At 46.9% G+C, this 24,114-nt stretch overlaps 1 protein-coding gene across 9 annotated transcripts in view; it reads right to left on the reverse strand.

Moving 5' to 3' along the window:
• Positions 1-93: 93 nt before the first annotated feature.
• Positions 94-24,114, reverse strand: part of PPIP5K1 (diphosphoinositol pentakisphosphate kinase 1) — a 44,112-nt gene continuing 20,091 nt past the window's right edge. For 2 of the 9 annotated variants that reach the window (XM_086757165.1, XM_086757164.1), the window contains exons 25-31: positions 22,962-23,052; positions 17,742-17,864; positions 13,592-13,654; positions 10,861-11,040; positions 3,687-3,824; positions 3,140-3,253; positions 94-1,886 (exon numbers count right to left, since the gene is read on the reverse strand). In XM_086757165.1, the coding sequence (XP_086613291.1) occupies positions 1,192-1,886; positions 3,140-3,253; positions 3,687-3,824; positions 10,861-11,040; positions 13,592-13,654; positions 17,742-17,864; positions 22,962-23,052 (1,404 nt within the window). In that variant the 3' untranslated portion in view covers positions 94-1,191. The remainder of the gene's footprint in view (positions 1,887-3,139; positions 3,254-3,686; positions 3,825-10,860; positions 11,041-13,591; positions 13,655-17,741; positions 17,865-22,961; positions 23,053-24,114) is intronic. The other 7 variants (XM_086757173.1, XM_086757169.1, XM_086757168.1 and 4 more) reach the window with 6 other exon arrangements.

Here is a 24,114-nt window from a genome sequence, read left to right on the forward strand (position 1 = left end):
GACGGCGGAGAACAAGCAGGGCTTGCTGTCCCAGGCACCTGCAAGCTCTGTCACACACACACAGTGCTGCGCAAGTCAGCTCCAGAGACAGACACCGGACCCACAGCATAGATTTATGTGAACACACATTGTCACAACACAGCAGATCTTTGGGCACAGCTTCACAAAAACACAGATCCTAGCTACAGACAAACACGCAGACTTGTCCATAAATACAGGTGGCGTATGAGGCACAGCCCTGGTCTGCACTCAGGATGCAGCAGGGACACCCGTGTCAATCCTGCCCTCAGGCTTGTGCTCACAAGTCATTTACATAAATATGTATTAAATACTTTTCCTTTTATATATAATAAAGATTTCTCCGTATTGGTTTCTAATAATCCTGATTTGTTCAAATAGCAGTTTCTTTTAATTTCTGTCACCAAGACTTCAGAGCTGCGCCCTGCCTGACCCTTGGGAACTAGAAAAAAAAAAAACCCGTGTGCGTCCTCCCTGTCCGCCTCTCTCAGGCTGGATCCCCGGGCCTGCCTGCCCCAGCCCAGCAGGAAAGCATTCAAGTCCACACCAAAGAGACACGTTTTTAGAAGTGGCAGTCTTGAACCCAATACTCTCGTTACTCTCCTTCCCACACTCATTCAGAATGCTTTCTGCTTCTCCTAGTCTTCCTGCTGTGGACTCTCTGGACCTGTTTTTTATGGTCAGTGGTGGGAATTGAGAGCGGAAGAAGGAAGGAACAGAGAGGAGGTTAGTGGTTGTGATAGATCTGATTACTTTGGGCCCAGAATGCCTTTCTCTGAAGGCTGTGGGCCAAAAAATTGAAGGGAGCATCTGTTCCCTTTGGACTCACCACCCCAAAAGCCTTGGCTGTACCAGGCCTCTAACTCTGCTGTCCCAGTAAGCATACAGCCCGTGGGACACCAATGCAGCTCCATGTGCCTGTTTCACGGAGGTGCCATGTCAGGACCAAGATTGCATTTGTTGTTCATTTAACGAGGCAGATGGGGCATAGTCTCTTGCCAAATGGCAGAGAGCTGGCTTGTGGAGAGCAGAGCAGACTCTTCCACGCGCCGGAGTTCTGTGGCCTTGGGACATGGCTTGTTCTGTGCTATGGAGAGCCAGCTGCATGAGGTGCTGCACAGGAAGCTGGGCTGCCTCCAGGCTAGAAGCACTTGCAGTGTGTCCAGTGAGCTGCTAATTCTGCTGATCCTCCTGACACAGCAGCTGCTGCTCCTCCACGCTTTTCTCAGGAAGCAGTGGCTGCACCTGGCATGGATGACCAGACCAAAGCTGGCCTGACAGAGCACTGTCCCCCAGCAGCTCGTTGCCCGTGTGTTCTGGGTCCAACACCTCTCCCAGCAGCTCCTCTTCACAAGGCACCAAGATCTCCCTGGACAGCCCTGACTGATCCAGGCCAGTCATTGCCTCTGTATGCCCCTCACCTGGCTTCACTCTGTCGCCAGCCAGCCTTGTATCAGACCCTGCACCACACCTTGGGTTCTCTGTGTTACTTGGCTCTAACATGTCCCCAGCTAATTCTTCTTCATCCAGCTCCACCATGCTCTTCTCCTCTGGGTTAGAGTCTTCCTCCACCAGCTCCTTCTTGCACAGCTCCGGGACCCTGCCTGACTCTGGGCCCGTATGCCAAGTCAGCATCTCTGGGGCACTTGGCTCTGCCACTGACAACCCCGATACCCCCACTTCCACATCAAGACTTCTGCTTGGAGACTGTCTCTCTCCTTGCTCAGGGGTCTGGCTAGTCAGCTGCTCCTCACTTTTTGGGGGACTGATGGAAAGTTTCTCAGTGAAGCTGAAACGAGTGCAGTTGTCCACAGAGGTTGGGGAGGATGGGCCTGCACTGGAAACAGTACTGGAGGGGCCACTGCTGTCTGCAAAGAGAAAGAAAAATCTTAAACATTTAGCTGATATTTCCCCAGCCCAAAGCCTGGGCAGACCCAAGCTGTCGCAGTCCCACAGTTCTATAACCAATGGATGAGAGTCGTCTATACGCCAGGCAACCTGGCAGGGGCTTGCTGTTGCTCTTACGTGTGTTTCTGGCAGCTCTGCTGACGAAAACCCAAGCACAAACACCACACTTAAATCTTGTTGTACAGTGCAATGTTATCATATAGCCAAGAGTGGATTCTGTTGTCATTACAGAGCAAAATGTGAAATATGATGTTGGATTTTGAGCTGACAAGCAGTTTCCTTCATTCCCTCATTAGTACGGAACACTCAGCTTCAGCTTTGCTCCTCTTGATTCCTGACACACACGATTCCTGAATGTTAAGCTAGAGTCACCACTGGAAGGAGAAATACCGTTTCTTCACTAATGCTTATTCTTGTCTTCTGTTGTACAATGAGCAAACTAGAGAACAGATCTAGATTGTATCTAATAATCCAAGAAAGGGAGGAAGATCAAACAACTGTTTTCAGTCAGATCAGTTCCATGACCTTGCTGCCCACAAAAACACACGCTACTCCTGGCACAAGGAACGTACGGTCAGAAGAGCAGGACTGCTCTTTCAGCGGCAACCTTGACTTGTGTTATTAAGGCATTTGCTGTGCAATGTTGGCTAACCCTTTTCCCTTCAAGTGCCAGTCAGATCTGCAAAGGGGACTAACTGACAGTCACCAGCTCTGCAGAGACTGTGACAAGTGAGGTCCAGGAGCTGCAGAAAAGTCTGTAAGTGAAGAACTAAACAAGCAGCTGTCCTATATGGAGCTCTAGGTGAGGCATGTACGTGGCTGGTTAGGAAAGGAAAGCATTTCCACACGCCAATACTGAGCTGGCCGTGCATCATGGAGAATCATTTTCATTTCCAGTTTAGTGAAGTGCATTCAGGCCTTCCATGCCCTAGTGCACAGAGCAGAGGATGTCCAAAGAGACAGCATCCAGCCAACAGTAGATGTCCCTGTGACATACAATACTACAGAGAGTCCCTTTTTGCATCTTTGGAAGCTTTTTCAGAAGGCATATGACTGCTTTTCCTTTTACCTATTTCCCCTTTCTTGTTTCTGTTCCTTCAAGGGCAGAGCGTAGAAACCCTGGACACCAATACTGGGCTTCCACCATTTATCACCCTTTATTTCCCTCCCTCACCACCACTTTCACCCCTGATCAAGAAGGAGGCACACTCACACCAAGGGGGCTTATCCGAACGCTGGCGCAACGGCAAAGACGATGATGACAGGATTCGCTGGGACATAAAGGGGTCTCCTGGTATCTGGCTGCCAATCATTGAATCAAACAAAGCTTCAAGAAAAAAAAATACACAGATCAGTAATACTCAGACAGACATAAAGGAATGGCTCATAGCCCAGCAGCCACGAGCAGGCATTCCAGGAAGAGCTCAAAAACAGTGCAAATTCAGAGCCATGTCTGATGGTCAGCTCCTCGGAATCTGAGACTAAGATTTCTCAAGTTCGAGTTTGTATCCATGTCACCAAACTTAGCAGCCACAGACAGACTCGACAGATTACTTGTCTCTCAATTAAGTGGCCTAGGATGGCTCTGAGTTGGATCCCATAGCTCACTTCTGGGCTAGAACACCTTGGAACAGGTTTCAGAGACTGCGCTTATTGCCGTCCTGTCAGGCTGATCTGTCCCAACAATGTAAAAGACCTAAAGGTCTCCCTGCCTCGACTCTGTTCCGGCTTACCCAGAGACAAGCCCACCTCACCGGTACCTGCGGTAGACTGGACATGTGATTCGCTGCAACTCCTGCACACAGCCGTCAGGAACTCATTGACCTGTCGCAAAGAGAGGGAGTTGTGCAGGGTCTCCAGGGGATAAATGGTGGGAACCATGGAGCAGCCTTCAAAACCTGGAAAGAAACCCAATCAGAAAATGAATAGAGCAAACAGTAACCTAAATCCATGCAGGGCCACTCATGGCTGAAGGAGCTGGGCAGTCTGGGAATCAAACAACAGGCACGCTCAGGCCTGAGATCACCTCTTCTAGGCCAAGAAAATCGCCACTAGGCAACCACATGCAATAACAGACCTGAAAGCAAGCGTCCAGGTACACACAGAAGGAAGGGGAAGAGAAGGAAACTTATTTAGCAGCAGTTGTGTTTGCTGCAAAGCCCGTGACCCTTTTGCTAAAATACATGGTTCTGATGGAGAACTTGGCACAGTGCCCACACTTTACAGAAGCTAAACAGAATTTGGGTGAAGTCAACAGAATTTCCATGAAAGGACTGTGCGGCTAGTCCCCACCAGTGACACGGCCTGGGACACAGGCCACTCTTCCCACCAGCACGGCAGTGCGCACTACTACAGACGCAGGGACCAGCAGAACCTCCCTCTCTCACGGCGGAACCTCCAGTGTATGCCTCACAGACTGTCTCCCAAGGAAGGGCTGGGCAACGATGTGAATTATTTGTCCCCTTAATGAGACTTCCCGGTCAGCAAACTCAGAATTAGTAGAAATAAGTATCTCAGCATTTAGCAGACACTTGCTCAAAGCTAAGCTGCATCACAGCCCTTCACAGTAAATTCTTTGCTCCTCAAGCCAGTGCAGTATTATGGCAAAGCATCTTCCTCTTCATCCAAGCTTCTTGGCAATGCTTTGTAGTGCCAAGCCAATCTAAAACTGTCAGAGAAGCAAGGAAGAAGCAAATGAGTCTCTGAGTATATGGGAATGAGGCCTCCTCCCGCTCTGCACCTCTGGAGTTCAAAGCCCTCTGAACCTCTTAAGCCCCGGCTTCCCATTCTGTGACTCCCTAGCCCCTGGCTCTCTCCGAGGAGCTCAGGAAGACCCTGGGAAGGAATTTGGCTTGTTCCTACAGAGAAGGAAAATTACTTTGAAATGCAAAACGTACAACAGCTCTTGATTCACTACTGTGTCAGGATTGCTACCCAGCACACTGACAGGCTAAAGCTGATCCTGCAGCTCGACAGCACCTAAAGGAGAAGACCTAGAGCACCTGGATTATCTGCTCCATGTAGTCATTGTTCCAGTCACCTCTGGGACAGTCTCTGCACCAATCTGCTCACCTAACCCAGTTCTGCAAGAGGCAAGGAGCACGAGCCAGCAGATGGTATTTAGAGTGGAGGGGGCTGCAGACCAGGTTATCAGCAGTTTGCAGTGCTGCAGAGACGTTCACTGCTCTAACAGCTACTGGAGATAAAATGCTTCAGACAGTCCAGACAGGTTACCTATGCCACAAGCAGCCTACAAACATCAATTCAAGACATGAAGGATAACAAATCCTTGGCTAGGACGAAGGAACATAAGGCACCGGAAGAATACCATACTCTTCTGCCCCTTGGTGAGAAGTCCTTAGCGTGGAAGTGCTGAATAAGGAAGAGTATCTGTTTGTTACTTTCTCACAGGCATTCCGTGAGACAGAGCTAAAGGAAAAGTGTGAGGGAAAGACTTAATGAACAGCCACGTGGAGATGGCTGCGGAGCAGCATAGTGCGAGGCTAATGTCATCTCACAACAGAACCTGGTCTAAGGAGGGGCCAAAGCTGGCTTAGCTACTGGGGTCTCCAAAGAAAAAGGGAAGCAGTGTGAATATAACACAGAGCAAAGCAAGGCAGTTACAAGATACACTGTAGGCACCGAAGGGGATCTGAGTGCTTGGCCATTTCCTCTAATAAAAAGAGGAAATGAAAGGTCCAGTGTTAAAGGAAACATGGAAAACTGACAAAGCTAGCTATGTGAAATGATACACCTATATCCCCAAAGTGTCAACTGCCTGCTTGCGCAGCTCTGCTCAGCACTATGTCACTCAATCGTTCTCAAGCAAGGAGAGAAAAAGGCCAAAGTCTCCCTTCTCAAGGTGAAGCACTGCTGTTTTCAAGAAATCCCTCTCATTCGCATATGGCAGCCCACTTCCTTGCACATCTCCCTGGGCCTGCTTAGCAGCTGTGGGGAGGCCAACAATGGCAGTTTCATGCCACCACAGTAGACTCAAAGCAGAAGAAGCTACTGCCAAAGACCATAATCCTTACGTGCATCGCAGCAGCAGCAGCCAGAGTCCCCAGCGAAGGCTCTGACCATGGCTGCACCACACACATTTAGCAAAGAACTGACATCTTAGGGAAGGGGCAAGAAAAAGCAAGAGAGCAAATCACAGAAACCTTTCCAGCCTGACAGCCACCCAGTGCTGGCTGCTCAGATACTGCTGATGCCTCCCGGAACTCTTTTCCTGGGGCCGGCAGGACAGCAGTCTGAGATGTGGACAACAGCACAAGAAATTAGGCAGAATTCCATTCATTTTGTACCAAAGTCAAACAGCAGCTCACAGCGCAACAAGTTTCATTTCTCAGTTCATTTAGGTTTGACTACACCAACCGCAGTAAGCAGAGGGCAGTCTGCCTCCCCCACAGCGAGGCCTGCGCTGCAGAGGCCCGCGGCGGGGCTCTGCAGACCAGGGTAAGTAAAAGTGAATCCCAAAGTCAATGGTAATCTTCTCCAGGCAAGGAGTACAGGGTGGTTATTTCTCCAAAATCTTTGTTCAGCAAAAGAGGAAGAAACCATCTGTTAGAGTAAAGAAAATAAGATTTGGTTATGGGAAAAACCTTTACATACACAAGGCAGAGGAGTCTGCTGAGTATGCGTTATTTCGGATGTCCAAGGAGACAGCACGTGACATAGGGGAGCAGCTACAGGGGAATCTCCACTCTGAATCAGTAACGCAGCAGCATCCTGACACAGCAGTTGAGAGAACAGTACTGCCTGAAGAGCCATTCTGCAGGGGAGAGCACCAGAGATACAATCCAGGCAGAGGACCACAAGTCCTGTTTTGACTCTCCCAGGCACACTGATGCCACAGCTGCAGGCCTGCCCACATTACTGCCGAGTTAACTGTGGTCCAGTTTGAGCTCTTCTCCCCGGAGCTTCATGTTCTTGGCACGTGCACACTGTCAGAGAGCCTTGCTTGGTGCAATGACGGTTTATGAAGAAGTCTTACAGATGTTCAGGGAGGGACTGACTCTCCCCTTACAGTAAGACTGTTTCAGAGCTGCCCAGTACTGACACACAGCACTTCAGAAGTGTATGAAGAAGGTGATTTGGGATATAAGGACCCTTTTGCAGAGATCATCTAGCACACTATACCATACAAAGCAAATGGAGACCTGCACCTGTCTCACATCTTCCATCTAAACCAGAGAATCCCAGATTTCTAGGACACTGCAGCAGGAACACGCAGATACAACTCTTGAGAACAGCCGCCTCTTAGCAGATGACCTCAAAGAGTTAAGAAGCACCACCTTTTTACCTGGAGTACACAATGATTAATTCTGAAACAGCCAACACCTACTTTATGACTGCATGACTGAACACCAAGTAAATGTATTACAGAGCTCTGAGTGAGCCCTACATGCTGTGTTACCCTACCGCTCTTTCACTGCAGATGTAAGGAGTACTTTCATCCATTTAGCTATCTGTCGTTCAGTCACTCTGAGGTCTGAAAGAAAATTCAACCAAAGGTGTTAGCAGCATAACTAAAATAAGCACATTTTTATACTGGGAAAAGGGAAAAACAAGGGAGAAAACAAGACCTTGAATTCATTTACATCTCCTTGATTACTGCAGATGTCCCAGTTTAAATCCTCAAGAAGAAATCAATACCATTTCATTAAGAGGAAGCACCTAATTTGAATCAAGGTAACACACAGTTTCCTAAACTCTATGTATGTCCCAGAGAGACAAGAAGAAAGCTTACTGTGTAATATGAGTTGGGGAAGTTGAGTTTATATGGAACACATGCACCCCCAGAACGAAAACAGTGTTGGTGTGATTATCCCTCAGAGCTGGCAATTCAGCAGATCACCCGGGAGCCAGTGGACTTCCTGGCTGGTGGGCATCACAAAAAGCATTCTTCAAGTAGTCCAAATCACATGTTCCTCAGCTTTACTAAGATTCACCTGAGGTCCCAAATATGGCAAGCTTCTCTACGAGCAGAGTGGGCTTGTTAAAAGAGAGAACACACTTGCGGCTGCAGCTGGCTGGCAAGCAGAAAGCAGCCAAACTGCTCTCAGCCAACAAAGACAGAGGCCAAGGAAGACTCAGGTGAGTAGTCTTTCTCATCCAAAGCAATCGTTTTCATGTGTTATATTTTTGTCTCAGAGTTGTGAACATTACTACGCACAACTTGCTTAGCAGAAGTTGCCAAGTTACTACCCAGTTCTCCAATTGTGAACTCTACGTTGGAGTGAAGAGGGTGCCTGCTCCTTTCTAATGAAGATCCTGAAAGCAACAGGCAGACCAACAGCATCTGGCACATTCCCAAAACCTTTGTATGCCAAAGGTCTGTATGCCAGCTCTTCTGGAGTAAACACGCCCTTGCCCAGTCTCACCACAGATTCTGAACGGCACGGGAGAAAGCACACTCAGCATGTTCCTCTCCATTGTGCTTGGCCAGTCCAGCCGTATTTTGTTGGGAGAACTCCAATATGCCACACGTAAATGAATGTGTTTATATATGCATATATGATATGTACACAAACTAGGACTTTTGCTAACCAGTCTTTCTAAATTTAAGCTTGTACAGTCAGCTTGAAGGTCTGTCCTAGTTCAGCACCTCTCTGCCCACAGTGCCACAAGTGGCTACGAATGAAGGGGTATGAGAGTAGATAGCATATGGTGACTCTTCCCCCAAGCAGTCCCCCAAACTTCAGTGACCTGCAGCTCAGAACTGCTCTGAACCTGATGTGTCTCTTCCATATTCTCCAGCCTCCCCTTGAACTCAGTTAAGCTCTTAACACCTCCATGTACTCCAGTGAGGAGTTTCACTCTGCATGGAAGAAATCACTTGTCTGAAGCTGCCTCTCCGCACTCTGTTAGAAACCTTCCAGCTCCTCTACTGGAACAGACACTGGACTGCGGATCCTCATCACCCCTCTGCAGGCCACCCCAACCACTATCACGAACATCTTTCTCAGACTGCAAATTTCTACCTTTTGCACATCATCCCAAGTGGTGATGGTCAGATCAGAGCCCACCATTTTATGTATGAATTTGTGGCTGTTTCCCCTTGTCATTTGAATTTATTTACACTAAACATCACCTGCTGTGTTTCTGCCCACTCATTATCACAGGGTCATTCTCTGTTTCTTCACAGCTGACTTTTTGCTTCAGTACCACTGTAATTCATTACTAACATGAACTTACTTCACACTCTTCTTTTTTCCAGCTATGACCACATGGATAAGCACAGGTTCCCAGACAGATTGCTTCAGGGCTCCAGCAGATCTTTCCAACTATGGATGCCAACTGCATGATTTTAACTCTTTGATTCTATCTTGTAATTCGTGTTTTCTTTGTGTGGATAGAAGTACGGTTGAAAGCCAAGAGAGGACAGGAGTATGTAGTTTTCACAAGGGGAGGAAGTTGGGCTGTCAGCTACAGAGACCAGAGAAAGGTCTGCTCTGAGCAGAACCCCAGCAGGAATCCCAAACATGCTAATTAACTGTGGGCTTGGTGACAGACTGAGAAAACAGCAAGAGAGAACTCAATGATTGCAGAGATCCGATTCCTACACAGGAAGGCTGCTACACTGACGTACATAACTCATATGTTTGGCTGCATTAGGGCAGGGTGCATAACCCAGCACCATGCTGCAATATTTGACGTGTCGCTGCCCAGAGCACTGAGTTCATTTCCTCTCCCTACCAGAGCTCACAGGAGATGGCTGAGATCTGCAGCAGGGGGAGGTTCAGCTTTGGCTCTGGAGCAGTCTGCTGTGTTCCAGCACCTCTTCCCTTGAAGCAATTTTGCTCCTCTTCAGTATTTGTTGCTAGGAGACCAAGGATTGTCCTAATTAAATATGAAAAGTAACTGCCTTCTCCAAATTGCCTACTTGACAGAAAGGGACATATTAAGAAAAAATAGACTGTGTAAGATAAATTCCCTTTTCCAGGCTCTGAAAATGCTTGATTCCATTGCTTCACTACAGGTAAAGCTATACTGTCTCTGTCCCTTCCACCTATGGATCTGAATGAAAAAGGAGGTCCATGCATCACACCACACAGCTCAGCAAGCCACATGCACCAAGCAGGTTTTATGGTGCAAGGTAAACATTAACAGCCAGCCCCAGCTAGCTGCCACTCTCCGAGAGAAATCTTTCTACTTCTCTCAGAAGCACTGAGACCTCAGCACGTCAAACTTCTCATCTGTGCCAGAGGCTGACAAGTACCAGAGGAACAGCAGCAAGCTTTGATTTAGGACATCTAGATTCAATACTGAACTCACCTACACCTTCCCACCAGAGACAGGACATGCTGCAGAGGCCTGAACAGGCAGAAGAGATGCCATGCAATGCAGCCACACAAAAGCTCAGATTCTACCCTATCTTAACTTGGTCTCTCTAGAAACAACACAATCCCACAAGCACTCACTTCCCCAAAATTTCCACAGCAAGTTTACTTTGCACGCGACCAACTGCAGCACCTCCTTAATCTTCTTTCTTCTCATACTCTTACTAGTCACTTTGGTTCTTCTGCTAATAATGGGACATCTCGCGGTACCCCCCTGAGACCTGCACAGGGCTGTATGTCAGCAGGGCATCACTGCGGAAGGGGTTCAGTATCTAACCTGAAGGAAACTTAAGGGCTTACCCTGGCTAAAGGAAGGAGGCAACGAACAATTGCCAAAGATGGAAAGAGCACAGTTACAGCCACACGAAGAGCACCAGCTCCATGTGGAAAGGCTACTGCCTGAGGCTCCAACACTGCCGGGTGCAACAGCCCACACAGCTTGCTGCAGCAGCAGCCCAGAGATTTAAGGGATGCAGTGAGGGAAACGCTTTCTTTCTTAGAAGCAAAGCATACTTTGCATTCTCAAGCAGACAGTGGTCCCTGTTCAGCTACAAGAGCACGGGACCAAGGCAGCTGCAGCGTGCAGTACCGTAAAGACACTCCAAATCATCCTGCCCTGAGATCAGCCAGCTCCTGAAGAGACGCAGGTGGTAGGAGCACTGCTGGAGGTGATGGGCTAGAGTGGCATCCAGGGAGATGTTCCGGCTCGTGGCACAGTCAGAGGAAAAACGGCGCAGCAACTGGGCAACGTGGTGGTGCTCAAGCGCATCTGGAGGAAAGGGGGCCACAGAGAGTGAGAGGAGCAGGGCAGGTGCAGCCGAGGATAGAGAAACTGTGGAGATGTGGGGATGGAGTCGGCAGCACCAGGACCGCTGGGCAGGAAAGACCCACACCACACATGCTGAAGCTCAGTCCCTCCCGCAGCGAGCAGGTCAGGAGTACTCTGAGATCTACACACACACAGGCACATCGCAGCAGGCCAGCCTCCCACCCAGCCCAGCCTTTGCCAAACACAGCTGCAGCACAGGGCCAGTCCCCGAGCAGTGAGGTTTCATCTTTATAAGTGGAAGTCTGACAAGCAAATACATTTTAGGACACATTCCAAGTCCAATACAGTTCAGGTTTGGCTAGATAAGAAGGTCTGGCCCACACTCACCCTCCCCCAGCTGAGATAAGAAATCTAGACTGCCAACAGAGCATTCAAGTCCTGCATTCAAAGGCAGCTAGCCGCCTCAATACATCGAAGAGAGCAAATGACCCAGCATCAAACAGCCAGTGGCTGCGAGGGGGATGCTGGGTGACAGCAGAGTTTGACTGAGAGCAGAGAGCTTAGAGCGTGGAAGAACAGAGCAAGCACAGAAGTGCTGATCTCCCCTCTCTACGCTCTCAGAACAGCCCTATGGAATCTTCTGTGATATCCTTGTGTGGCAGACAGGACACTAGCATGTAGGCATGTCTTCTCCTCCATACAGCCTCAGGACTCGTGCCAGGTTCCCAAGACTCACAAGATCAGGGCAGAAAGCAGCTGGCCCAACACTGTACTTGGCCACTGCTCTGGTTCACCCCTCCCATTTCACCACACAGAGGCAACTCTTCAGAAACGAAATCCAGACTCAGAGTTGTGAATAGCTTTTGCATCCTCAGGCGAGTGGTTCATGTGGCTAAACATCCTTCCCGCTAAAACTAGTGCCAAGCCTAGACCAAATATGCCTAACTTCAAGCTCACGCTTGCCAGACCTCTGTCTTTGTTTTCTCGATTAAGGAGCACTTTGCCATTAGAAATATTCATTGTGTTCTTGGGAAAAACCTGATGCCCGCTTTCACTTTGTTGTATTTGGGGCAGGGGCAGTTGCTTTACAGTGTGTCTTAGGAAAGACTGGTGCTTGGTACAAGTTTTACTGGCAAGATAGAATGACACATCCTGCTGACATACACCACGTTGAGCTCAGATGGTATCCAGACATACAAACAAATCGAGCAGTTGGCCACTCTGGGAAAACAAAACCAAGCAAACACAGAAAATAGGTTCGCTTCAGATATCTGAAACAATAAAGCCACATTTAGCTGCCCCTTTCCCTTTCGTCTTTCCCAAAACTTTGGTCTTCATAACAGTTTTCGGAACTTCCTTCATCTTCCAGATCACACAGAGCAGAATTTCTTCATATTTAGTAACCTACAGGATTGCAGAAGCAGCCTTGATCACATAAGACAGAAATACTTAACCTGATCTTTCAGTGATCTGCTTTGGTTCTAACTTGTCTCAATAGCAGGAGCCATGAGGTAGGAGTGGTGCTGTGAAACAAACCTTTTAAAAAGTTTCTGTGCAAGACCTGGATAATAAACAGTAGTTCAAGGCATCTGCTGCCACAGAACTAATGGTCTTTAACCTCAAAAGACTCACAGTTCAGGTGTTAGGTTAGCAGCAATATGAAGCAGAGATAGTGAATCAATAGAAGCACTGTCAGACATTCTTCCTTACCAAGCCTCTTCAGAGCTACTATCATGACCAGAGTGAAGCAGGATACCTCACCCCGGGGTGGCACAGTGCGGACCCCCTCCTACCTCAGGAAGGCAGCAGGCCCAAGCCAGCACTGTCCACCAACAGCAGATGAGTGAAAGTTCTGGAGGGACACCATCCCCAGGACAACGTCTGCAGGAAAGGTAAGCCTACTCCCACCAACACCACCATGCTTGGAGTAGCCAAGGGACCACCCTAACAGACAAGTTTGCAAATAGGAAGCCATGAGGTTACCAGGACTCCTAAGACAACTATGCTGAGGAGTATCACGTGCAGAGGGAATGCTGCTGGCACCTGCTTCTCTCCCACCGTAGACTGTGCCCTTCCAGGCGACACATGGGTAGCCTCAGGCTGTCCTTGTTTTGGTCCTGCAAATCTGCACTGTATAAACCGAGGACCTTAGCTGCTGATGCTCTTACAGAATATGCAGTGGATATCCACCCCCTCCACAGTCCAACGGCATTCTCCTCCCAAAACCCCATCCCCCAAAAAGGCTTTAATGTCAGCAGTGGAATTAAAGGCTGGTTTAGGAGTCCATTCACAGAGCCACTGCACTTGCTTTTTCACCTGGGACACAAATGCCTTAGGGGACAGCAGAGGAACCACTGAGCAGTAACAGAGGATGAATCAACAAGTTAGTCACAACGGGACAACGGGGGAAGGTGAAGCATGTTTGGACATCAGATACACAGACACAAAAAAACCCACAAGAAAGCTGAGAGGAGAATATGTGCAGAGAAAACTGAATGTAAGCATGGGGTTAGAAGTGTGAGGGAACATCAAATCAAGGAAGCAAACGTACCATTAGTCGGATGCTTTGCAAACGACACAGAAAATCGTTTTACGGCTGGCATAGACAAGAGCTCTGAGGAAATAAAAACAGATCATCTCAGTTAACAGCCTACTTCTGAGGATCCCCCGACCTTCATATGCTTCCAGATACCCTTTCAGGTTCACCTTCTTCTTGACCCCCATAACACATGCTCCCGACGGCACTGCTGTAGCACCCCAGGCACCCTCTCCCTGCGGGTCAGACTGAATCTCTGGGTCTGGGCCTCCTTGTGCTCTGCCATCGCCTCACTGTCCTTGCACTGCCTGCCAGGGTCTGCCCTGACAATACAAAGGCCCCAGCCACAGACAGCATCTTACACCTTCCCACCACACTTCCAGCCATCCTGAGAGCAATCCAGGCTCAGTCCAGTGCAAGATGCAGTTAGGCCATGCTCACAGCCACAGGAGCACATGGCCAAGCGAGCAGCAGCACCACAGGAGGACAGTTCTCAGGAGAGACCCTTCAGCAGGGCCTGTTGTGACAGGACGAGGGGGAATGGTTTTAAGATAGAGGGAGGCAGATTTAGATTAGATATTAGGAAAAAAAATTTTATGCTGAGGGTAGTGGAACACTGGCACAGGTTGCCCAGAGAGGTGGTGGATGCCCCATCCCTGGAAACATTCCAGGCCAGGTTGGCCGGGGCTCTGAGCAACCTGATCTGGCTGGAGATGTCCCTGCTCCTTGCAGGGGGATTGGACTGGATGACCTGTGAAGGTCCCTTCCAACCCAAACCATTCTGTGATTGGGGCTGGAAAATGACGATCATTCTGCAGAGGAACTGAAGAGCCCTGGCAGAGGTAAATCTTAACGCAAGCTAAACAGAGCTTTTTATGAGTTTACAGCTAAATCAACTAAGTAATTAGGGAACAAAAGAAGACCCACAAAGACATGCCTCTGCAGTTCTGTTGCTCAAAGCATTGCAGTACAGAAGAGCGTTTGAGATACACCTGTCAGAGTGGTCCTCAGGCTTCTCCTGGCCATGTCCCAGGCCAGGCCAAGCTCTCCCATAGAAATCACACATCAGAAAGACAGTGCAAGAACAGGTTCTATGCATCTAATGGGGTGCAAATAGATAAGCTTCAAAATACAAAAAAAAAAAAAAAAAAAAAAAAAAGTTTAAAAACTTCAGTTGATTCCCACTCTGGAAATTCCTCAGCTATCACGAGAAAGAACGACCTAGATCAGACCATCTGTATGTAGAATTTGATGTGAGACCCCAGCCAATCATACTTTTTGCTACTATTTAGAAACTTTTAGGAAATATTAGAAAATGTTTATATTTCTCTTTCATTTCTCATTCGTCTGTTCTACCTAGTCCACAGGGCCTGTCCGCCTATCCCTCTACACCAAGGTTAGGAGACACACATATTAATTTATGCTCCACATCCCTAGTGCGCTTCTCTAGCTACATCCACTGACTTGGTCAAATAATACATTTAAACCAACTCTCAAACTTGCTGCAACTTTCTTGGCCAGCATCACAGCCCTAAAAATAGATTTTCTTTCTTTAAACCCAACAAATAGAGCATGACAATCTTTCCTACACGTGCAACCTCTCAGAAGTGCCCAATGGTACTGCAACATAGCATACGGGATTCCCTGGCTTCAGACAAGCCAACTTCAACTCACAACCACCAGCAGACCTTCCCTCAACCTGAGCTTGGGGCACAACTTTCCACTCAAGTGTTTCTTAGCCCTCTTCCAGCCCCAAGCAAAAAAGACTTTAGAAATAAGGGTAATTTTAAGTTCACGTGAGGAAGTTTTTGATGAAGTGCAATAAGCCATGCACCACACCTTGACGCATCACAGCCAAGAAAAAAATATCAAAGAGTTCATGCAAAAAATGTGCTCCAGAATCTGCCTGACGACTGTGAAAAAGGCCTTGATACAAACGTACTCCAAGAATCTGCTGTAGCTGCTCTGTCACTTACTGTCAGCTCTAGTGACATTTGGTTTAAATGCCATTGTTCAGCATTTCATTGAGGCTCATTTAAGCAGGAATGCAGATCAAGGGCTTACTTCACATTCCAAACTACCTTCCCCAGAAGCTAAATACTCTTCTGCCTCCTACTTGTTTTTCCAAGCCCCTTGCTTCTTCCTCACAATTTCTCTTATTGCAGCAAGGCATTGGTAGCACTGGGTGCCACAGCACACCGAGAAACATGACAGAAAGAAGCGTAACACCAAGATGAATCATTCTGGGCTGTGTTAGTCACACACTAGTTAAGTAAGGCTGCCTTTTAAGTGCCTGAGGGTACAACCACATCTCAGCATGCAGAAACCTTGTCACCGAATTTAGGCTAATGCAGCAGGACCCTGCTCTGGACCTTGAATGCCAGCAGCCAGTCGCAGGCACACTCCTACTACCCAGTCTACAGAGAAAGGCAACCCAGCACCAGGAATGAGCAGAATCCATTCTGTTCCCAGCTGGGTGCAGAGCAAGCAGGCTTTGATGCTTCTCCCCGAGAATCAGTGTTGCCTTGGATTCACGCTGCTTGCAGAGTTATGGAAGAAAAGCAGCCAGAGTCTTTGCTGGTCTTTTCAGAGGCTCTCCCGGTATTCACACCCTCGTTCTGTGCCAAACACCATGCGCTTATTCTGGGACCTGTGAGTAGCCAGTACTTGCTACCCCAAGCAGCTCAGACTGGTACAGCAGGGTTTAAAATCCTCCCAGTTCACCCTCCGTCTCTGTCACTTACAGCCTGTTGTGTGCTAGGGAGCTCCCTGAAGAGGTGAGAAGCAACGCAGTCTTCTTGTACCCAGCGAAAGGCAGCACAGAAAGCCAGGATGCATAATAGTCTCAATACAATGGCATTCGTGCGGTTGCAATACGTCTGAGAATTGGATAGCATCTTTCCAGCCTGATTTCCTAGGCCATTTTCCTTGCCTCAAAACTGGACAAAAAGTCAAAGGAACCAACCTCCTGTTTTCCTCAAAGGTCCCAAATTATTGCCTTAATCATCTCCCCATATTGTAACCCACCACTGCTAGTGTTCATTGTGATCTCAGTAAGAAAGGCACTCAGTACTGATTAAAATACCATGTGTTAGAACTGACACAAAAAGCAAAAAGAGAGAACAGGTAATCTACATCCATTCAGATGCTGGGAAGCCCGAGCTGTGCAACATTAGGTGGATTTCCAACTAGGGCAAAGCACACTGTGCAGATCTTATCCGTGGAGCGGTTTGTTCAATGCTGCCCAACTCCGCGTTCAAACAAATGGTATGTTAATCCGTGCTTACAGAGTGGGAGTGCCTTTCTTACTGGGATCACAATGGACACTTGCACTTATATCTCCCCTCCAGCTCCTCCAGGATACCGCAGTCTTTCCCCGTGCTCCAATCTCCTTGAAAGTAGCAACACAATCTCTGCTTCTCAATGCGTAACACACTAGTACTAACTGCAGATCAGTCTGCGCTGGCAAGACCACCCACGTCCACTGGGCAACATTTATACTAATGATCCAAATACGTTTTACCAGATTGTCTTGCTGAACTTTAAGGCAGTTTCTGCAGAATTGCACAATAACTAGACTTTTCAGTCCTTCTGCAGTATTCCATCTAAGTATCCTACTTACCTCAAGCATTTCACGCATATTACACTTGCTTTCTGACAGCTACCTCAGACTCTTCCATGTGCCCATCCTTCTTCTAGTACCCGTCTTATCCAACCCCAGGCATATCATTCTGCCCTTGGGATGGCTCCACCTTCCATAGGGTGAGGATTACTGTCTCCACAAAAGCTTCGTTTAGCATCAGCAAGATCACCAAGGCGAGCAAGATGATGTGATGTGCTGGATTTCTATGCCAGGATAAACTTATTTAATATCTAGACCAATAAATCCTCCCTCACAACAGCAAGTAGTATTAAAATGTCAGAGCAAAATCAGGCCCCAGCAATACCATACATCAGCACAAAACTCCTCGCACAATGTCAGCTCCTGTCTTGTCCTAGCAAGGATCACAATTTCTTGGGATATGATAAAATGCATTACTGCAGATGCAGCAAATATACACATTCAACTGTCATTCTTCTTAGCGGTCTAAGTCTTTGCCTCAGCAGCATTCTGAGACACCAAAGTCCACACATTAACCACCTGCCGCATGGGGAACACACATACCGTCTTTGTATGTCAGGCTGCTGGCAAACTTTTTGCCATGGCTGCGTGCGTAGTCCTGGAGATTGGGGGCACTGGAGGAGCCTCCCAGCACAGTGGTGCTAAACAGGCCGGTGCATTGTGACCCTGGAAAGGCATGGAAGGTGTTAGTATTGTATCTCCACTGCATGCAACTACAGAAAAGCAGGGTTAGTCAAGGAATGAGGAATGAACTGGCCACTTCGCAGGCAATCTCAGGAAAAAAAAAAAAAAGGATGCCAGGGAGCATAGAGAGGCAGTATTCTAAATTCAGTAGTGCCAAATGCACAACAGGTAGCCCAAAACTCAGCACCAGGAAAGCTCCCAACTCTGTCCAGGGCTTTATTTCCATTTGGCTTTCTTGCCCTGACCTAGAAGAAACACCCTGGCACGCTCCAGTCAGCAAATCTATATACTCATGTCAGAAACGCCAGGATGCCAAATCACCGATGCTCATGTCACAGGGCTTCATTTCTCTGCTTTTCTGCCCTTCCTCTTTGGAAGACTCTTTTTTTCTGTAGGACATAAAGAAAAAAGGACTGCCTGATCACTCTGTCAAGCAGTAAAGAAAGCAATGTAACCAGAGCGCTTTCTTTCACAAGCTGCTGCCCAGACGACATTTCACATCCACTTGATCATGTCTTGCTACTCCAGAGTAGGTCCAGCTGTCCCAAGAACTACCCTTGCAAAGCACCAGATGCGCACACAGCATGGAACTTTGCTTACCCTGTGGCGAGGAATATGGCATGCAAGACGGTCTCACGCATAGGAGGGCAACCTAACACCAGTGGCTTTGGCAACTGCTAGCGTTTGCTTCTCCAGCGCACAGTGTTCTGTAGAGTGACTTGACTTGTGATATTTAGGGAACATTGGGCATTTGAAACACAATTCCTTCAACTGAGGAAAATGATCATGAGTGAGACAAAACCTTATTATGGGCCAGAGAAAGCCACTGACTGGTTATAAATTCTCTGCTAAACCATCTTGATGCTGCATTCTGTACTGAGAATACCAACTGCTAAAAACAACATTACTCCCACATACAAAAGCCTTCCAGAAACAAGCAGACTGATCTTGTTCCACCTTGTCTGCCAAGGAAAAAAACCTGACATGCTGCCTATTAGTATTTAACTGGAACAGTGCAACTGTTACTACTGTTAAAAAGATCCTGTCTATATTGCACGCAGCTCTTGATTGTAAAATACAGCATCGTAGCATGATTTAGGGTGGAAGATACCTCTGAAGGCTTCTTTCCGAATGCCCCAGCAGGGCCAACTTGGATCAGCTTGGTAGGGTTTGTCCAGTCAAGTTTTGAATCCCTCCAAGAACGAAGATTTCACAACCTCTCTGGGTTCCTATTCCAATATTTGGCACATTCATGTTGAAAATGTTGTTCCTCCTAGTTAATTCAAATTTCCCATGCTGCAACTTGTGTCTGGTGGTTCTTATCCTATCACCATGCCCCCTGGAGGACAGACTTTCTCCAGCTTCTCTGTAACCTCCCATTTAGGTGGCTGAACAGCATTAAGGTCTCACCTCCCCACAGCTTCCGATCTGAACAAGCCCTACTCTCTCAGCTTCTCCTCACAGGTAGTGTGCTTCAGCCCCCATCCACCTCCACTGCCCCTTAATGGGCTTACATCTGCAACATTCACACTCTCCTGGAACTAGGGAGCCCAGGGAACAACAGCAGTCCTTCAGACACAGTCTCACAAGAGGTGAATAGAGGGGAAGAACCAAATCCCTCAGCCTGACGGCTGTACTCCTGCTAATCCAGCAAAGCATGCTGTTGGCTTTCTTTGGTGTAAAGACACACTCCTGCCTTACGTCCACTCCTCTCTCTTCAGGATCCCAGCTCTTTCTCTGCAAAGCTTCTTTTTAGCCAGACATTCTTTGGAGAAAACACACAGATCCTGAGTTTTGAGTTATTCATATGTAAGCTCAGTCCAAGCTGACAGTATCTGCTACTGGGAATAGTGGGAGGTGACAAAAAGAGTTCTCATATGCACTGAACTTAAGCCATTTCACCGCTCTGACACTGCTGGTAGCTTTCCACAGGACAGACTAGCACATATACGTATGTGTCCTTCAACAGACAAAGAACTCTTGCCTCCAAGGTGATGGATACACAAGTCTTAAAAAATTTCCTCCTAATGCTGACTCAGCATGAACTGGAATCTGTCAGAATGCAAACAAATTTTGTCAAGCAGCAGTCAGGATGATGCCCCTTATTGTCCTTCTACGGCTTAAAAACAAAGAAACAAACAAACAACAAAAAAAACCTCATTTACTGGCAGATAAAAATTGAACAGAAAATTTTTATGACCTTCTGTCTTGAGCAACCTCATGCCACTAATCATTAAGCTAAGGATACCCCCAGTGTTTCTGCTACCCTACAGTAGACAGAGGATTTTGTTAGCACCCTTAAGCCAGAAGAGAATTTACAAAGATGACTCTGTGGACAATAGCAACTGTCTACAGTGAACTCTAGGAGACCACTGTAGCCAAAGTTAACACACACACACACACATGTATATCCTAAAGAACATACATTTGGATTTAAGATGTAACAACATTTGCTAAAAATTACTGCATGTGCTGGATCTTTTTTGTGCATTTAATTTTCAGATGTACATTCAATGTTTCAGATGTTTAAAAAACAGAAATCCCTTTTTTCCCTACAGGAATGTGAGTCTCAGCACAAAGCTTCATGCCCACTGGCAATACATCACCTCTATTGCTCAAACAGCAAGCAGGGATTTTACCTCATTTTGAAGTGTTCTTGCAAGCAAAGAAAGGCACTGAAACTTCCCTAGGCCCCTCAAGCTAGACGCATGCACACTATTGCAAACAATCCACAATAATGCGTTTCTTCTGCCCAGAAAAACGTGGCATACTCCGAAGCACGACTGTGCATAGACAAAGCAAGTTGCAGCCTGCCCCTTTTCCAAGCAGACATTTCAAGGCATTTTTAAAATTACAGCAAAGACACAATTCTGGTAGGTAGGGCAGCAGGGTTATTATAGGAGCTCTGTCCTGCTCCCCATTCTGTGTGCCCAAACATATGAGGTTATACCTGAACAGACGTTCTCCCAGAGATAACGACAGCCGGCCACTGACAAGGTTAGGCAACGGGAGACAGGCTCCATTTCAGAAAAGGTCAGAAACAGCAGGTAGTAGCTGAATGACCCCCTCATAGCACAGCTGCTGAGACAAGTATTTAAGCCAAAGTTCAAGCTCCTGTGAGTTCTATATTATTTCTTCCAGAGAGAGCACATTTCAGATCCTAAAGTGGGAAGAAATTTGATTTCTACAAAACAAGCAGGAAAGGAATCAGGAAGATTCCTTGAAGAACTTGACTTTTACAGGTAAAGAGGTATAATTCTTCTTAACAGTTCTCAGGTTAAGAGAAATTTACAGAAACACAGACAGTCCAATAACCAGGGATTGCGCAAGCTAGTGCTGTACCACAGGTCTCTCCTGCTCAGTCCTTCTGTGCCTGCATCTCCCAGACTCTTCAGAGAAGAATGATGGCTGGGCTGAGTATCCAGCTAGGGGCTTGCTGTCACAGCTCAGGTCTATCAATTCCTACTCAAAGCTTTGTCTCTGCAGAGCTTCACAGTTGGAAGAGTGACCAGCAAAGGCTTCCCAGCAAGGCAGGTCAGGCAAGAACCTGAAATTAAACCTGCTGAGATCACATTTCAAGTTTTGTTGTCAAGGAAAAGTAGTACTGTACAAGGGTCCAGTAAAGTAGTAATCTCTTCTATTGCCAAAACAGACATTCCCCAGAAGCCTGGAAAAGGCTGTAGTAAACAGGCTGTAATGTCTGCTTTCCAGAGCACATGCCTTCTGGTACTCAGGCATCCAAACAATAAAGAGAGTTTGCACGTAGCATTTGATGTACTCGGTAATTCTCCAAGCAGATGCACTTCCTTGACTGTGCGCCATCTCAGAAATTCTCATACTGATTCAGATGGATTAACAGAATAACCACAGGTTTCTTCAAGCCTAAGCAAGACAGTCCATTACAGCTTACTGAATCCTGCAAGTGGTCTGCAAAAGGCAGAACTAAGTAGATGCACCACATGAGATAGCACATTCAAAATCCACTATGGCCAAGGCTATTGTGCCTTTAAAAAATAATATGCATCAGCCATTCCTTCTTAGATTTTTCCAACTGGCTGGGAGCATAGCTGGCAGACTCCAGGGATACTTCCTAACCACTCTGAAGAAAATTCCCTTTACTTGGTAAAGATTAGCTTCCAAAGAAGCAGCTCATTCAAAAGTGACAAAGAATTGATCAGGGCTTTCAGAAATCTCTTGGCTGCAGGATGTCCACGTAACAGACTGAAGAACTGATGAGTCCGGACTGATGCAAGACTATGGCCAAGCTATAAGGCAAAACAGGTTTTAAAAAAAAAAAAGTGGCATAACATGGGCATTTCCACCTTCTGCTGCTTATTAGTCATGTGCAAGATCTAGATTTCACAGCTATCTTTGAACCTCATGACAGCAAAGACAGCTTCTCAGTCTCCAAATAGATCTTGCTTTAGCAAAAATATTCCAGGAAGAATTTCAACTATTAAGACATAGTTCAGGTTAGGGTGATAGGGGATGGTACTCTCAAGAACAGGCAGAGAACACCAAGTGCCCCAAAATATTCTCTTCTGCTGGCTACCATGCAAAGAATGGCTAACCAGGGATTCCAGCTCAATGAGATAACTGTCAAACACTGTAGCAGATGACAGATCTGTTCCATACAAGAGATTTTTGTGAAGCAAAGGTAGAAGTATAATAGCCTTCCATGAAGAGCAGCTTTGCATGCAAACTACAGTTTTGCAGAACAGAAAGCACAGTGGTTCTCACGTAAAATCATGTCTTCCTACTAAGTTCAGAAATGGTATAACAAATGATAACAACATGGAACCAGAAGGCCAACCTGCAAATACGCAGCTTGCTCTGCTGCTCCCATACTATAAAGTGCATCTTCTGTTGCTAGAAGCTGAAGGAGAAGATCATACACAAAAGGAAATGCAATAAGATAGTCTCTACAGTGGTCTAAACAGTAACACCAAAAGAAGACATAATACACACCGAGACACGTACAAAGAACTTAAGCCAGATGTATACGCGGAGAGACAAACAGACGCCCACAGAAATACAGAGGTGCAGGTGAGCAGGCTGGTTACAGATAAAGTACAGTACCTAAGCCACTCTGCTTCATCTCAGAAGACTGCCGGGAATAAGTGCTGAAGAGGCGATAACCTCCTGATTTGGAAGAAGATTCAGATAGCACCTGCAAAGACAGAGAGCATAATCAGTGTCATGCTCTAAGTTACCCACTGGTCTCAAAAGCATTTATACATCAATTGAAGGTAAAGAAAAGTACATCTCTTCCTTAAAACCACAATTTTCAAGAAGCATAAAGGTACTCATATGCTGAGATTGTGACAGTGCACATTCAATTTTAAATTCAAGTTTGTGTTGGGTTGTGGAACAGTAGAGATTTCAAAAGTATGAAAGGGCTTGTGTACTGAGCTCCTTGTCTCCCAAGACTCTTGCTGGGATCACTGGGACACAGACTCCCTTCTTTAGCAGCAGGAAAATATATCTTCTTTAACATGCCTGTTACAAAGAGCGCCCGAGTGCTGCACGCGAAGATTACGTCAAGAGTGACACAGATGGAAGCCAGCTAACAAGTACCTCAGGTCCTAACTCTCTGCTTTCACTGGTTCAGAAAAAAAGATAGCAAAAATGTCTGTGAAAGCCTCCAAAAGGAGGGGCAATTCGTAAAGCACTCTGAAGGTGTCAGCTACCTGCTGACTGTGAAGCTATCCTTATGACACATAACAGCCCTGAATGAGAGAAGTAAGAACAGTAAAATCCATCTTTGTTACTTCAGCAGATCAGTGAATTGAAGAGTTCTAAACCCTCTGACAGTTTAAACACTCTGTAATAAACCCACTGGTTAGCAGGTACCTCTGATTTGCATGACATCCTAGATGGGAGACAGGAACAAGAAACATGGAGCTGAACTGTGAGAGGCAAAGGCTGGAGTCTAAGGGAAGACAAAGATGTCACCACAGCTAGGTGAAGAGGTTGCATGCAATCTTATAGCTGGTTACATTGATGCCTCTACAGAGCATGTAATGGAAAGAATTCTTTTGTTTCTCAAGCATTTCATTACTTGCTCTTCCTCATCAATTCCTCTGACCTGTGTTCCCTCTGTCCTTCCTAAATGAGCAGGAGTTTGCAAGGTCTGCCTTCCAAAAAATCCCTCTTCTGCAGATCCTTTCCCAGAATGAACTCACGCTCTCTCACGTTAAAAGGAATGTGAGGAAACCAAAACCAAGCAAAA

The sequence above is a fragment of the Chlamydotis macqueenii genome, chromosome 12, assembly GCF_036417535.1.
Source record: "Chlamydotis macqueenii isolate bChlMac1 chromosome 12, bChlMac1.mat, whole genome shotgun sequence".
In the NCBI taxonomy this organism is placed as follows: domain Eukaryota; kingdom Metazoa; phylum Chordata; class Aves; order Otidiformes; family Otididae; genus Chlamydotis; species Chlamydotis macqueenii.